General features: G+C 45.7%; 1 protein-coding gene across 1 annotated transcript in view; it reads left to right on the top strand.

Moving 5' to 3' along the window:
- Positions 1 to 14,895, top strand: part of LOC113407249 (kinesin-like protein KIF14) — an 86,245-nt gene that overhangs the window by 20,065 nt on the left and 51,285 nt on the right. Inside the window, exons 11-15 of the mRNA XM_026655536.1 lie at positions 1,814 to 1,961; positions 2,070 to 2,133; positions 3,816 to 4,000; positions 13,924 to 14,026; positions 14,245 to 14,405. Coding sequence (XP_026511321.1) covers positions 1,814 to 1,961; positions 2,070 to 2,133; positions 3,816 to 4,000; positions 13,924 to 14,026; positions 14,245 to 14,405 — 661 coding nt within the window. The remainder of the gene's footprint in view (positions 1 to 1,813; positions 1,962 to 2,069; positions 2,134 to 3,815; positions 4,001 to 13,923; positions 14,027 to 14,244; positions 14,406 to 14,895) is intronic.

Raw genomic sequence — 14,895 nt, 5'->3', positions numbered from 1 at the left:
TTATCTCTGAAGCAGACGACTTCTCAAAAATTGTAGACCAGTGTAATTAGGTACTGTATATATGTTTGAATGTACACACTTGTATAGATATCACAGCATCCAGTTAAATGTGTTCATTTCAGTTGTGCATTCAAGCAAACCTAAATTTTCCTTCCATTTATTTTTGTTTACGAAACAAGGAAATTAACCTGTTTTTTTACATGTAATTCAACATTATGGTTGAGATTTTAAATAAGAGTCAAGAAATTCAGTACAATTCCCACAGTGATACAGAAAATACTACATGAGTGAAAGGTGGTCAAATTAAAGTTGGATTTCCTAAGGTCTGTACACTTAAAAATCTCAGCTATAATGTTGCTTTTACGTAAAGTCAGATTGTGATATACTCACACATGATAAAGAGCACTGTCCTGCACTAGTAGTCATTGAAATCAGTGGTACTACTAAATTGCTATGCAGTGTGAACAAGGAGATCAAATTCTGGCCCTTAATTCTCCACACAATAGTTTTATTGTTCCCTCTGCGTGGGGTCAGTAGCAACCTGCTTAGACACATGCTATTGTACTCTTATTTAGGACATTGTTGTATTTTGTAGACTGTAAGTGTTCATTCCACCCGAAGTTTCCCTTTTGAAGAGAAAATAACTTCTCTGGCATTTAGTCATATAGTGCTTACTGAAAATGGAGGAGGAAAGTCTTTTATTGCAGAAAAGTGGAGTCAGACAGACTTACTATTATGATCTTCTCCAGCCAGTCTGAATTATGAAATAATTTACAGCTGCATATATAATCATTGTATTACCTGTGGGGAACATTAGTATTGCAGCCAACAGGCAAGTGCAGACTAACTTGCAGTGGTACTAGAGATGAGTAGTATTGTGGTAACTGGGGTGTAAAAACTGGCATTACCCTCATATTGCTACTCTGTCCCCTTCTTGTTAGGTTTACTGAGGGGATTGGGTTACTACCACCTCCAGTGGTGCTTGGTATTCATGCTGATGTGGTTTTATGTAGAGATACAATGGGATTGATTCACAAAGTAGGATTTTATTTTACTTATTAAATTTTAGTACTTGTTTATTTTGTTTACATTTAAAAATAAAAACAAAAATAAGTGAGAGAACTCAGCAGGTGTTGCACAGAGGAAATAAAATAAATGAAAAAGTGCTTAGGTGGAATGACAAAGAAAAAGAACCAGGGTGTAATATGAGAGAGAAAACCAGTTGTTGTGTTTTCTAAATTAGCAGTTTCTTGAAAAACACTGTGTGCAGATTGAAAACCTGGCAGTACTTAACTGGAATCTGTCTATGTGCTCTCTAATCAAATGAAATCAGATGTATAGTGTAATAAGCTATCGTCAGCACTCTAGTTGATCAGTTAATTTAGTTAATGCTTCCTTGGGGGACATATCTTCAATTGGTATGACCTGTGTGTTTCAGAGAAGAGCATGATATAAAAGTGACCTCTAGACCTTAAACAAAAACAATCGGCTTGCCATATATAAAGGCACTATTCAGTGTGCAGTTTAGCAGATTATTTAGTGTCTCACATTTCAGGAGTAGTGACATAAAATTATTTTCTCTCTATTCTTAAAAGTAACAAACAGACTTTTGTAGCTAAATGGGCATGTTAAAGCTTAGATGGGATACTTTCTATTTAACATAAATTCCACTGGATATTGCCAAAGTGAGGATAAAATCCTCAGACTTACTGTTTAAAAAGAATGAGGTTTTTTTATGTATTAAACACCTGCTTAATGTAGGATCCTATGTTTACTGTAAAAGCTGAGTTATGTTTTTATTTTTCAAATGTAGAACTGAAAGCAGAAATTGAGAAACTGAAAGCAGCTCGCAAAAATACTCTAAATAGAGATCCTGAGAAATTTAGACCGTATCTGCAAGAAATAACATCCCTAAGGGTAAAACTACACCAACAGGAGAGGGATATGGCAGAGATGCAAAGGTGGGGTAGTCATTAATGTCTTCTGAATAGTAAGTAGTAGTCTTATAAATATTGGAATAAAATATCCCTAAAGTAATTATTTTGATTTATTTTTCCTTATATGCTAAGGGCCTGGAAAGAAAAATTTGAACAAGCAGAACAGAGGAAATTTGAAGAAACAAAGGAGTTACAGGTACCCTTTATTCACAAGAATTAAAGAAGTATAGAAAATGCTTAATACCAATAAATCCATTAATGCACAGAATTGAGGTTGTCCTAAGAATCCTCTTTCCTAGTCTACGTTCCTCTTTTGCAAGAAGCAGTTAATATTGTTCATTCTCTTCAGGTCAGTGCTTTCAAATAAATTATATATGGCAGTGGTTCTCAAACTTTTTAGCAACCCATGGACTCCCATTTTTATTTTAAATTTTTCGTGGACCCTCAAATTCCCCACCCCACCCCCACTCCACCCCGCCCCTCCTCTTCCCCACCTCTTTCTGCCCCCTCCCCTAAGTGCGCCCCATCCCCGCTCCTCTCCCAGCGGCTCATGCACGCCGGAGAACAGCTGTTCCGCAGCAACTGCAGGGCTGGCCTTAGGGAAAATGGCACCCTGGGCACACTTTCATTTTGGTGCTCCTGGCCCCATGAGTGTGGTGCACCCCCCGCCCCATTAACCCTGTCCACCATAGGCTCCCCACCCTCACTTCAGCCTTAACCCCTATACTGTGCCCCCTTCACACCAATCCCTGCACCCCCTTCACGCCTACCCCTGCACTGTGCCCCCTTCACCCCAAACCCTGCCCCACTCCTGTGCCCCTAACCTCTGCATTCCCCTCCTGCACCCACATGGGAAAACTGACCTGGATGCAGTGACAGAGCAGCTGGCATTGCTGCTTGCTCCCCTACTGGACTGATGCTCCTCTGACCCACGCTCCCGCTAGGAGGCTGTGAGGGGCGAGCAAGGAGCAGCGTCAGGGCTCCCTAAATCCAGGTCACCTTCCCCACCTGGGCTGCGTAAGGAGAGGGCAGGAGAGCAGAAGCTCCTGGTGCTCACCTCACAGCACAGCTCAGGTGTGTGTTGGGGGGACTGTGTGAGGGAGACGTGTGTGTGTGTGTGTGTGTGTGTGCGTGCACGCACGCCTGAGAGAGTGTTGAGCGCACTCTCTTTAGTAAAGCATTCAGGGTAAGGGGCCTGAAGGCTTGTTCAGACACAAGTAGCTGCCAGCAGCTTCTGACCCAGAGAGGCAGATTTCGCCCTGTCCTGTCACCCCAGCTCAGTGGAGACCGGGTACATGGGTGGGGGACACCCGACATCAGCCGTGCCGCCCCCCCCCCCGAAGCCACCCCCCGCACAGCAGACAGGAGGGCACTCCCAGTCCAGAGTGGGCGGGGGGCTAGAAGCAGAGGTGGCTGAACACGGCAATGGAGCAGGGGGCAGGATGGGCACCCCTGCTACAGAGAAGAGACCTGGCTCAGCTTTTTGTTCAACTGCCCCCCTGCAGCTCGGGTCCCTCTCCCCTCCCCTCCAAATGCTGCTGCTCCGCTTGCCTGCCGCCTCCGCCAGTCCAGCTGGCTCTTGTCAGGTCAGGTGGGAATCAGGCAAACCTTATGCACGGTGCTCCCTTTGGCGAGCCACCCTGGGCCGCCGCCCGTACCACCCATCCGGTGGCATGGGGGAGAAATTGTAGGAGGGAGGGAGAGGAATTGATAAGTGGGGCCCGCGGACCTCCTGAAGTACACTTGTGGAACCCCAGTGGTCCACGGACCCCAATTTGAGAAACGCTGACTTATGGTACAGTCGGCAGACTTTGATGTATTTTTGATATATACATACAAGTAAATCACTAATGTTTTCTTTCTGAATCAATCACCTAGAAAGCAGGAATTACATTCAAGATGGACAATCGTTTGCCAAACCTTGTCAATCTCAATGAAGATCCCCAGCTCTCTGAGATGCTTCTGTATATGATAAAAGAAGGACAAACTACAGTTGGAAAGTACAAACCAAATTCTCCTCATGATATCCAGCTCTCTGGAGTGCTAATTGCTGATGATCACTGGTATGTGATACCCTAAAATGAAAGATCCTTCATGTGGCTATGTGAGAATGAGCTACCACCCCTCTCTCTCTCTCTCTTCCTCCCCCCCCCCCCCCCTCCCCCCGGAGCAAGTGTCTCTTCTAGGTATGTCTTCACTGTAGAGTTAACCTGGGTTAGCTTAGCAGAGCTGGAGTGTCTTAGCTCTTTGCAGTGGGGACACTCCAGATATGCTATCTGTGCCAGACCCATGTAACAAACAGAAATTTCCTGTTAGGAAATAGGAAGTTCAAAATTAAAATACAGTAATAACTCAAATGAAAGATACTAAATTAGTTTTACACAGAAAAAAATCTGCTAAATTCTTAAAAGCAGAATGAAATATACGCTGTCATGTCAGTTTCAGAATTCCATTCACTGGTGTGCTGTTTGCATGTAATATCAATCTAATTTCTGTTTCAAAACATTTGTTTTTTTTGTCTGTGTACATCAGATAAGCAGTACTTCAGAGAATCTGAACAATGAAAGATTGTAGATGAGTGGCTGCCTCATGATGCCCGCTGGTGGCCTTGGGCAGACCTGCATGTAGCCCCTCACCTCAGTTTCCCTTTTTGGATCCCCAAATAAACTCCACATGGTTTTTCCAGTCATAAGATCATAGAATCATAAGGTTAGAAGCGACTGCAAGGGTCAGCTAGTTTAATCCCCTGCCAAGATGCAGGATTTTTTGCATCTAAGCTATCCAAGACTAATGGCTATCCAGCCTCCTTTTGAAAACCTCCAGTGAAGGACCTTCCATAACCTCCCTAGGCAGTCTGTTCCATTGTCCTACTGTTCTTGCAGTTAAGACGTTTTTCCTGAGATTTCATCTAAATCTGCTCTGCTGTATCTTGAACCCATTGTCTCTTGTCCTGCCCTCTGTGGCAAGAGAGAACAGCTTTTCTCCATCTTTTTAATGACAGCCTTCAAGTATTTGAAAACAGCTATCATGTTCCCGTTAATCTCCTCTTTTCTAAACTAAACATGCCCAGTAGTTCTTTGAGTGCTTACTCATGTCAATTCCATTCTAGGTGTGCGCGTGCCCCCGTTCACAGTTGTCGGAGACTTTCGCTTTAGCGATATCTGTAGGGTTGGCTGTGGCGCCCTCTGCAGTGCCGCACCCATGCATCGGAATATCAGGTGCTGCTGGTCATACGCCCTCTCAGTTCCTTCTTACTGCCTGTGGTGGTTGGTTCCCGGAGCACCTCTCTTCCTTGCCTCACAAGTGGTCAGTGGTTTCTTTCCCTTTCGACTTCGTATTCCAGCTGTAAATAGTTTTGTTTATTGTAGATTAGTTAGTAAGTAGCTATTATGTACTATAGTCAGTCAGTTAGGGTCCCGGTGGGGACTTTGCCCCAGGCGGGGCATGCCCTGGTCACTAGGTTTTAAGCCCTGTGCTGACTGTAATACGCCTATGCCTGTTAGTGACCCACACGGCAGCTGTCTGAAGTGCTTGGGGGAATCCCACGTCAAAATAAGTGTCACATCTGTAAGAACTTTCGTCCCATGACACAGGACGCGACATTCGTTTGAGGGCCTTCCTCATGGAGGCTGCTCTCCACCCAACTTTGGAGCTGGCCTGGCCAGACGCAACACCCAGCACTTTGGCCTCGGTGCATAGCACACCCCAGGCACTGGGCTCTACCCAGGACTGATCTCCTTCGCCGGTGCCCAAGAAGTCATCTAAGAAGTGGGACCCCGTAGTGAGCAAGACAGACCAAGGGGCTTTGGGTCCCTGTTCGGGTCACTGCCCACGCTGGAGCTGCAAGGAGACTTCCTACCCCCCTAAAGGATCTGCCACCGACTCTGTCTGAGTCGTAGGGGACTCAGACTGATGGTGGTGTCAACGTCTTCCCGGTGCCCAAAGCGCAAAGGACTCTCCCACCGCAGGGACACTCTCCAACATGGTGCTGCTCCCCCTACTCGTGGCACCGGTCTGACTACTCGAGGCACCCACAGTGATGGTTAGCCGCTGGACTCAGACGTCGACGGCCCAACCTGGTCACCAGAGGAGGATTCCTCCTGCATGGAGAGGAAGTTCAGCCCCTCGCCAAGACAGCACCGTCGTGACTGGGCTCCTGAGGTTGTGTCCACCTCAGCAATGCCGTCCTGGCAGCAGGGCCAGTGGCCAACGCAATGGCCTTACTGGAATGCCTGGGGCGTGCTGGTTATGCCGATGCCCCCATCTCACCAATCATCGGTCACTGCGTCGGACAAGCATCAAATGGCACCAGACTTGTTGTGCGAAGCACAAGCAGATGCTGAGGTGGCGGGCCAGATGCCCACCCCGAGACCTCCTTCCTCCACGGGGGATGATGCTCCAGGCCCTGCCCCGGTGGTTCAGTCATCCTCATCCTCTCCAGATGAGGCTATGGTGGGGTCCTCTCGTGCTAGCTCATTGGACGACTTTAAGGAGCACCAAGCCCTGCTTCGAGGGGTGGCCAGTAACCTAGGCCAAGAAGTAGAAGAGATGGCAGAGCAATCAGACGCTTTATTTAATGTGCTCTCCACATCCACCCCTGCATATGTCGCACTTTCGGTGCACAAAGGGGTCCTAAAGATTGCCAAAACCCTCTGGCAAACCCCATCCTCAATCCTGCCCACTTCCAAGAGGGCTGAGAAAAAGTATTTTGTTCCAGCCAAGGGATTCCATAAGTTTAAGGACTCCATGCCCCAGGAGGTGGCCCAAGAGTTCGGGGCCCTGGTTGAGGAGCGTACAGCAGCGGCTAGGTGTTCCCTCTAGCTGGCCTGGGATGCGGCCTATTCAGCGGCCAGGGTAGTCACCTCGGCGGTGGTCATGAGGTGCAGTTCCTGGCTTCAGACCACAGACCTGTTCCAGGAGATGCAGGCCTCGATACAAGATCTCCCATTTGATGGAGTTGGGTTCTTTGCAGAACAGACGTGAGGCTGCACGGTCTGAAGGACACTCAAGCCACCCTCCGCTCCCTGGGGTTCCATGCGCCTCAGTTGGCGAGGAAGCAATTCCGGCCGCCCCTGCCACCAAGGCCTTGGCAGCCTCAGCAGGGATCTACAAGGGACACTAATTTTAGTCTCCGTCACCCTTCCTCCTCCCGTTCACCCTATGCAACCTGGCCCAGCGAAGCACCACAGGGGCCAGAAGCTTGCATTTCGAGGGTGCGCTAGAGAGCAACACCCCAGTCAACTCCCTGGTTCCGTCCCATCTTTTCCTCAACTGTCTCCGTCCTTACCATTTGGCCTGGTCGCAGGTTACTTCAGTCCACTGGGTGCTAGAGATTGTCACTGGGCTACATTCTCCAGCTTTTGGCCACCTTCCCACCCTACCTACCTTCTTCCCCTCCCTCTTCAGGGACCCTTCTCACTAGCAACTTCTCATTCAGGAGGTAGACAACCTCCTACAACTGGGGGCAGTGGAGGAGGTCCCTCAGGAAATGAGGGGGAAAGGTTTCTACTCCCGCTATTTCCTGATCCCAAAAGCAAAAGGGGACCTACAACCCATTCTGGACCTGCAACGACTCAGCAGATACCTCAAGAAGTTGAAGTTTCGCATGGCTTCACTGGCCTCCATCATCCCCTACCTGGATCCGGGAGACTGGTACGCCACTCTTGACTTGAAAGATGCTTATTTCCATATCTCTGTCTTCCAAGGACACCACTGTTCCTCCGTTTTATGGTGGGCCAGCGCCATTTCCAGTTCACAGCACTTCCCTTTGGCCTCTCCTCAGCCCCGTGGGTATTTACAAAATGTATGGCCTCAGTAGCCACTTACTTAAGGCATCGGGGGGGCGGGGGGATCCAGGTTTATCCTTACCTCAACAATTGGCTCATCAAGGGCAGGTCATAGGATCACGTGCAGAACAGTCTCGATCTGGTGCGGTCCACCTGTCACGACCTGGGCCTATTAGTGAACGAAAAGAAATTGACCTTCATACCAGTGCAACGAATAGTTTATTGGAGCAGTTCTCAACTCCATGTGTGCGAGAGCCTTCCTTCCGGAGGCCTGTTTCCGAGCCATGTTAGGGGGCTCCTATGTAAGGGGCCACCTGCTCACCACTGCCCAGGCTTGCCTAAGGTTGCTAGGCCACATGGCTGCCTGTACTTACATGGTCCGTCATGCCCAGCTCCACCTTCAGCTGCTGCAGGCGTGGTTGGTGTCGGTCTACATCCCCAACAGATATGGCCTGGACCCGGTAGTCAAGGTGCCGGACCACATCTGGTCATCACTGGCTTAGTGGTTGGACCACTCATTAGTGTTGCAGGGAGTTCCCTTCGTGGCCCCGGCCCCATCACTAACTCTGGTTTCTGATGCCTCAGACCTGGGCTGGGGAGCCCACCTGGGTGAGCTCCGTACACAAGGCCACTGGTCGGGGGTTGACCGCTCTCTCCACATAAATGTCAGAGAGCTCAGGATGGTTCACTTGGCCTGTCAGGTTTTTCGGCCCCACTTACAAGGTAAGGTGGTTCAAGTCCTGATGGACAACACCGCCATGATGTTTTATATCAACAAGCAAGGCGGCTCTGGACTTCTGTGTGCAGCATGCCATTCATCTCATGGCAGCGCACTTCCCCAGTACCAGGAACATGTTAGCCGATCACCTCAGCTGAGCCTTCTTGTCTCACCACGAATGGTCACTCCACCCTGAGGTGGTCAACAGGATCTTCCGAAAATGGGGATCTCCCCAGGTGGACTTGTTTGCGACTTGCCAGAACAGGAAATGTCACCTTTTCTGCTCATTTTGGGGGATCAACTGGGGCTACTTCTCAGACACCTTCCTACTCCTGTGGTTGGGGGCTCTGATGTACACTTTCCCACCAGTGCCATTGCTGCACAGAGTCCTCACGAAGGTCAAGCAGGACAAGGTTATCCTGATAGCCCCTGCTTGGCCTCGCCAACACTGGTTCGACACGCTGATGGACCTGTTGGTAACAACCCCGATGCAGCTGCCTCTCTGGCCAAATTTCCTCTCCAAGAATCATGGCAGGCTCCTGCACCCGAATCTAGCAGCGCTGCACCTAACAGCTTGGTTGCTGCATGGTTAACTGCTGAAGAGCAGGAGTGCTCGGCCCACGTCCAGCAGGTCCTACTGGATAGTAGAAAGCCCTCCACTAGAGCAACCTACCTGGCCAAATGGAAACGATTCAGGTGCTGGGTCTTGGCCCAAAGGGTTAGGCCTGAGCAGGCCTCGCTGTAGTCAATCCTGGACTACCTTATGCTTCTCAAGCTCTAGGGCTTGCCCCTTTCATCAGTTAAGGTCCACTTGGCTGCCATATCAGCCTTTCACCCTCCGTTCCAGGTCAGGTCAGTCATTGCTCATAACATGACGGTCCGGTTCTTAAAAGGTCTGGAGTGGCTCTACCTCCAAGTCTGGGACCGAGTTCCTCCCTGGCACCTGAATCTGGTGCTTGCGCGGCTCATGAATGCCCCATTCGAGCCCTTGGCGTCCTGTTCCCTTCTTCTGCTCTCCTGGAAAGTGTCATTCCTGGTGGTGGTGACTTCTGTCCAAAGGGTCTCTGAGATTAAGGCACTTACATCGGAGCCGACCTATATGATGTTCTTCAAGGACAAGGTCCAGCTGTGGCCGCATCTGGCTTTCCTGCCCAAGGTGGCTTCGCAATTTCACATGACCCAGGACATATTCTTGCTAGTCTTCTTCCAAAGCCTCATAAGTCTGAGGAGGAACGTAGGTTGTACTCCTTGGATGTCAGGAGAGCACTAGCCTTCTACATCGAGAGGACCAAGCCATTTCGCAAGTCAACGTAGTTCGTCGCTGTAGCAGATAGGATCAAAGGTCGTACAGTGTCCACCCAGAGGATCTCATCTTGGATCACCTCCTGCATCCGATTTTGCTATGATCAGGTGAAGGTACCTCCACCGGCAATTGTAACTGCCCACTCAAATAGAGCATAAGCCTTGGCAACGGCCTTCCTGGCCCATGTGCCAATTCCAGATATCTGCAGGGCCACTACCTGGTCCTCCATTCACATGTTCACGTCTCACTGTGCGCTTACCCAGAAAGCCTGAGACAACGCTGACTTCGGTATAGCAGTATTACAAGCCGCACGTCTGTGAAGTGAGCCCACCTCCAGGCATACTGCTTGTGAGTCATTTAGAATGGCATTGACATGAGCAAGCATTCAAAGAATAAGAACAACAGTTACAAAAGGTAGGTAACTGTTTTTACGAGATGTGTTGCTCATCTCCATTCCATTAGCCGACCTCCTGCCCCTCTGTTGGAGTTGCTGGCAAGAAGGAACTGAGAGGGCGTAGGGCTGGCGGTGCCTGATATACTGAGGGTGCCTGATATACTCCAGAGGGTGCCCCAGCCAACCCTATGGATACTGCTAAGGCAAAAGTCTTCGACAACTGTGCAAGTGGACGCGCACACACCTAGAATGGAATGGACATGAGCAACACATCTTGAAGAACAACAGTTACGAAAGGTAGGTAATTTTTTTCCTTCAGCCTTTGCTCATATGGTTTGCATTCCATCACTTTGATCATCTTTGTGCACCTCTGGATCCTTTCTAACTGGACACAGTATGCCATTTGAGGCCAAATCAGCGCTGAGTAGAGCGGTAGTATCACCTCCCCTGACTTGCATGTGATGCCTCTGTTAATGCAATCTAAAATTGCGTTTGCTCTTTTTTTTTTTTTACCCCTGCAACAGCATTGCTTTGCTGATTCATCTTGAGGTTGTGATCTACCACTACTTCCAGATCCTTCTCAGCAGTGCTGTTGCCAACCCACTTATCCCCCATTCTGTATTTGTGCATTTGGGTTTTCTTCGCTAAGTGTAGCATCTTACATTTGTCTTTGTTGAATTTCATTTTGTTGTCTATAGCCCAGTTCTCCAATTAATCAATTCTTAAATCGAAGTAATTAATAACGAACCCAGAACAGATCCCTATGGAACACCACCTTTGAGACCTTCCTCCACTCTGACATCATTCCATTAATAGTTACTCTTTTGTTTGTATTGTTTAGCCAATTATGTATCCAGTTAATAGTAGTTCCACCGAGCCTGCATTTCTCCAGTTTAATTATCAGAATGTCATGTGGGACTGTGTCAAAAGCCTTGCTGAAGTCCAGGTATATTAAGTTCACTGAATTCCCCCTATCCACCAAACCAGTTATCCTGTCAAAGAAGGAAATCAAGTTGGTTTGGCATGATTTGTTCTTAGTAAATTCATGCTGGCTGCTAGTGATTACCCTTTCATCCTCCAGGTATTCGCAAATTGTATGTTTTATACATTGCTCTAGTAGCTTTCCAGGTATCGAAGACTGGTCTATAGTTCCTCAGCTCATCCTTTTTCCTCTTTTTAAAGATGGGCACTACATTAGCCCTTCTCCAATCTTCTGGGACCTCTCCTGTCATCTATGATTTGGCAAATATTATTGCCAGTGGCTCTGAGATTTCTTTGGCTAATTGCTTCAGCATCCTGGGGTGAATAGCATCAGGCCCCGTTGACTTGAATTAATTCAAATTTGTCAGAAGTGTTCTTTACTTATCCCAAGCTGTCTCCCTTCCCCTTTATTGTCTATGGTAGCTTCGCTAATTGTCTGGTCACATTATTTTTATATATATATATTTATTAGAAGACTGAAGCAAAGTATGCATTGAGCAGCTCTGCCTTCCTATCCTCTTCTGTTACCAGCTCGCCTTCTCCATTGAGCAGCAGACCCACACCATCCCTGATCTTTCTTTTTTGTCTGACATATTTGAAGAACCCCTTCTTGTTGTCTCTAGTATTCCTTGCCCGCTGTAACTCGTTCTTTGCCTTGGCTTTCCTGATTTTGTCCCTACACACTCACGCTATTCCCACATATACTTTCTTCGTGACGTTCCCTGTATGTATCCCTTTTGGTTTTTAGGTAGCTAAAAAGCTCCTTGTACAACCACATTGGCCTCCTGTGACTGTTCCTCTCTTACCTCTGCTCATCAATCCAATCAAAACAGCCCTTCTTATGGTCTGATTTATTAACTTAAAGTTCAAAACTAAACATAAAGCCTTCCCTTCAGCCAGGTGCAGCCCAAACGCTCCTGGTCTGGTCAGAGTCCTTCCTGCCTTAGCAGGCTACTCCCTGCCCTTCTTAGCTGCAGCAATTCCCCTTTACCTGAGGGTCTTCCCTGCAGGAGCCTCTCTCAATCTCTGTAGTCTCGCTGCAGCCACCTTCTGCTCTTTATAGATTAATAGATTCCAAGGCCAAAAGAGACCACGGTGATAATCTAGTCCGACCTTCTGTGTGACACGGGCCACAGAACTTCCTCAAACTAATTCCTAGACCATATCTTTAAAAAAAAAAATAAAAAAATCCAATCTTGATTTAATCATCGTCAGTGATGGAGACTCCACCATGACCCTTGGTAAATTGTTCCAATGGTTAATTACTCTCACCTTTAAAAATTTACACCTTATTTCCAGCCTGAATTTGTCTAATTCAACTTCCAGCCATTGGATCATGTTATATCTTTCTTTGCTAGACTGAAGAGCCTATTTATTAAATATGTGTTCCCCATGTAGATACTGATATTGTAATCAAGTTACCCCCTAACCTTCTCTTTGTTCAGCTAAATAGATTGAGGTCCTTGAGTCTATCACTATAAGGCAGGTTTTCTAATCCTTTAATCTTTCTTGTGGCTCTTTCCTGAACCCTCTTCAATTTATCAACATCCTTCTTCAATAGGAAATTGCCTGATTCCCCTCAGGTGGGGCTCATTCTGCAATCAGGATTGGCTTGGCCCCGGCTCTCCAGCCCTAGGACAAGCTGCCCAGTTACAAAGATAAAGGAGATACTGAGTGGCAAGTCTTCATGATCTACCAATTCCTCAGTCATTAGTCATCATAAAGCAAAGTGGTGATTTAGCTGAGATGAAAAAGATGACATTGCTATATATATACTTAACTATTAATTCTAGCTCGCCTTACCAAACCAAAAGCATCTTATTGGATTTGTTCTGTTGAAGAGAAAATATAAAGCAGAATTCACTGTATAGTAAAATATATACGCTCATTAGTAAGTCTTTCATTAAACTTTCCATGCCTGAAGAAATTTGCATGAACTGAGAAACACACTGGTAGCCCTTATTAAAAAAATTTTTTTTTTTTGGTGGTGTTGATTTTGTGCAAACTTTAATATTACCTTCCGTTTATGAATCATCTGACACCTGACAAATGTATTTTGTTTGTTTGAGGAGGAGAGGGTTGACAGAGGAGACTAACACCTGGTGTCGAGCTTTAACTATTAAAAAAAAAAATAGATTCAGTTTTGACTAGACATATATATATCTTCCAATATATAAGTAGAAAAATTTGCCTTTTAATATAAGAATATCAGGAGATATATTTGCAGTTTATTTTTAGCTAACAGGTTTCAGTCTCTCCTCTCCTGAGTTATGAATTATATTGGTTGAAACTCCCTAGATGAAATAAATTTTATCTCAGAGATGGAGTTGTACCTTGACCAAATTATAGAAATGTTGTATAATGTGCAGCTCTCATTCTGTCTAGAACCACTTACGTAATACAAGAAATTTAAACAACATTACTACTTAAAAAAAAAAAATTGAAGAAATGTGGGATAAGGTGAAGTTTTCTTTAATAAAGTTTTCCATAACCTCAAGTACCTGATTCAGCATTTCAGATAGCAGTAAATTACACTAAGTATTTTAGCAGCAGGTGTGTTTAGAACCAAACTTATCTTGTTCCAAAATGAGGATTGACTCTTAAAAAGCAATATAGTTGAGGTGTATGGTGTAATAACAGAATAGCATGAACTATACAGTCAATATTTGGGGGAGCGGGGGAAGAGATTCAAAGTCACATTATCTAAATCATGAATTTCATGGATAGCCAGAGTTAAGTTACATAACTTGTTTTTTTGTTCATGATTAGCTATTGCTGTCACATCTGATGTTTCTCACTTTCAGTGTTATCAAAAATGTTGATGGTAGAGTGAGTATTACGCCACTGGGAGAAGCAAAGACATATGTTAATGGGAAACACATTTCAGAGCCAACAGTTATGCATCACGTAAGTTATCCATCACTGGTACAGAAATAAATATATTTATGCATGGCTTTGAAAACACCTGGCATGAATGGTAAATTATCTGTTGACTGCAGTTTTTGAGAAGGCTCTTGAATTGTTCATCATGACAGATTACTGGATATTTTTATTTTTCTAATTTTGATGTATTATATATATTTGATTGTAAGATTATAGTCGAATAGTGTGTCTGTATTTTGCAGGGTGATCGTGTGATTCTCGGTGGAGACCATTATTTCAGGTTTAATCATCCAGTAGAGGTTCAGAAAGTAAAAAGGCCATCTTGTGGGACTACCCTTTCATGTGATGGGCCAAAAGATTTTGAATTTGCAAAAAATGAACTGTTGGTTGCACAGAGGTCACAGTAAGTATTGTGGAACCTTCCAGGTTAAAAATAAACTGCTCATCTGCTAATGCAGCATGCTCTCTTCTGGAAATATATAGGCATATAAACTGCATAAGAATAAGTGAAAGTTTAAAAAAACAAACAAACAAAAAAAGTCACTCTCTACTTCTCGTAAAATCCAAAATTTGAATAAAGTTGAATACACACACTATGCTATTGCAGTGTTTTTATAACCATTAAACATTTATTTTTGTAATCTCTAGCTGTCCACTCTTTTGATTAACTGTTTGGAATTCTAATATGGAATTCTTATGACAAATTTCCATGATAAGCCTGAATTCTACTAAAATTGTCTTCTCACATAGAATCTTCTTGCTTGCCAAAAGATTAAATTGAGAATTTATTCCACTACAAAAATCAGACTTTCATAGAGGGTTATTCCAAATATAGATTGATATGTTTAATGCAATGCAAAATGGGTGAGTGTGAAGCTGAGAGTCTAGGTCCC

This window comes from Terrapene carolina, unplaced genomic scaffold, assembly GCF_002925995.2.
Source record: "Terrapene carolina triunguis isolate 2854851 unplaced genomic scaffold, T_m_triunguis-2.0 Scaffold210, whole genome shotgun sequence".
Taxonomy (NCBI): domain Eukaryota; kingdom Metazoa; phylum Chordata; order Testudines; family Emydidae; genus Terrapene; species Terrapene triunguis.
Note: the sequence above shows the minus strand (reverse complement) of the source record. Positions and strands in the feature narration are given on the sequence as shown.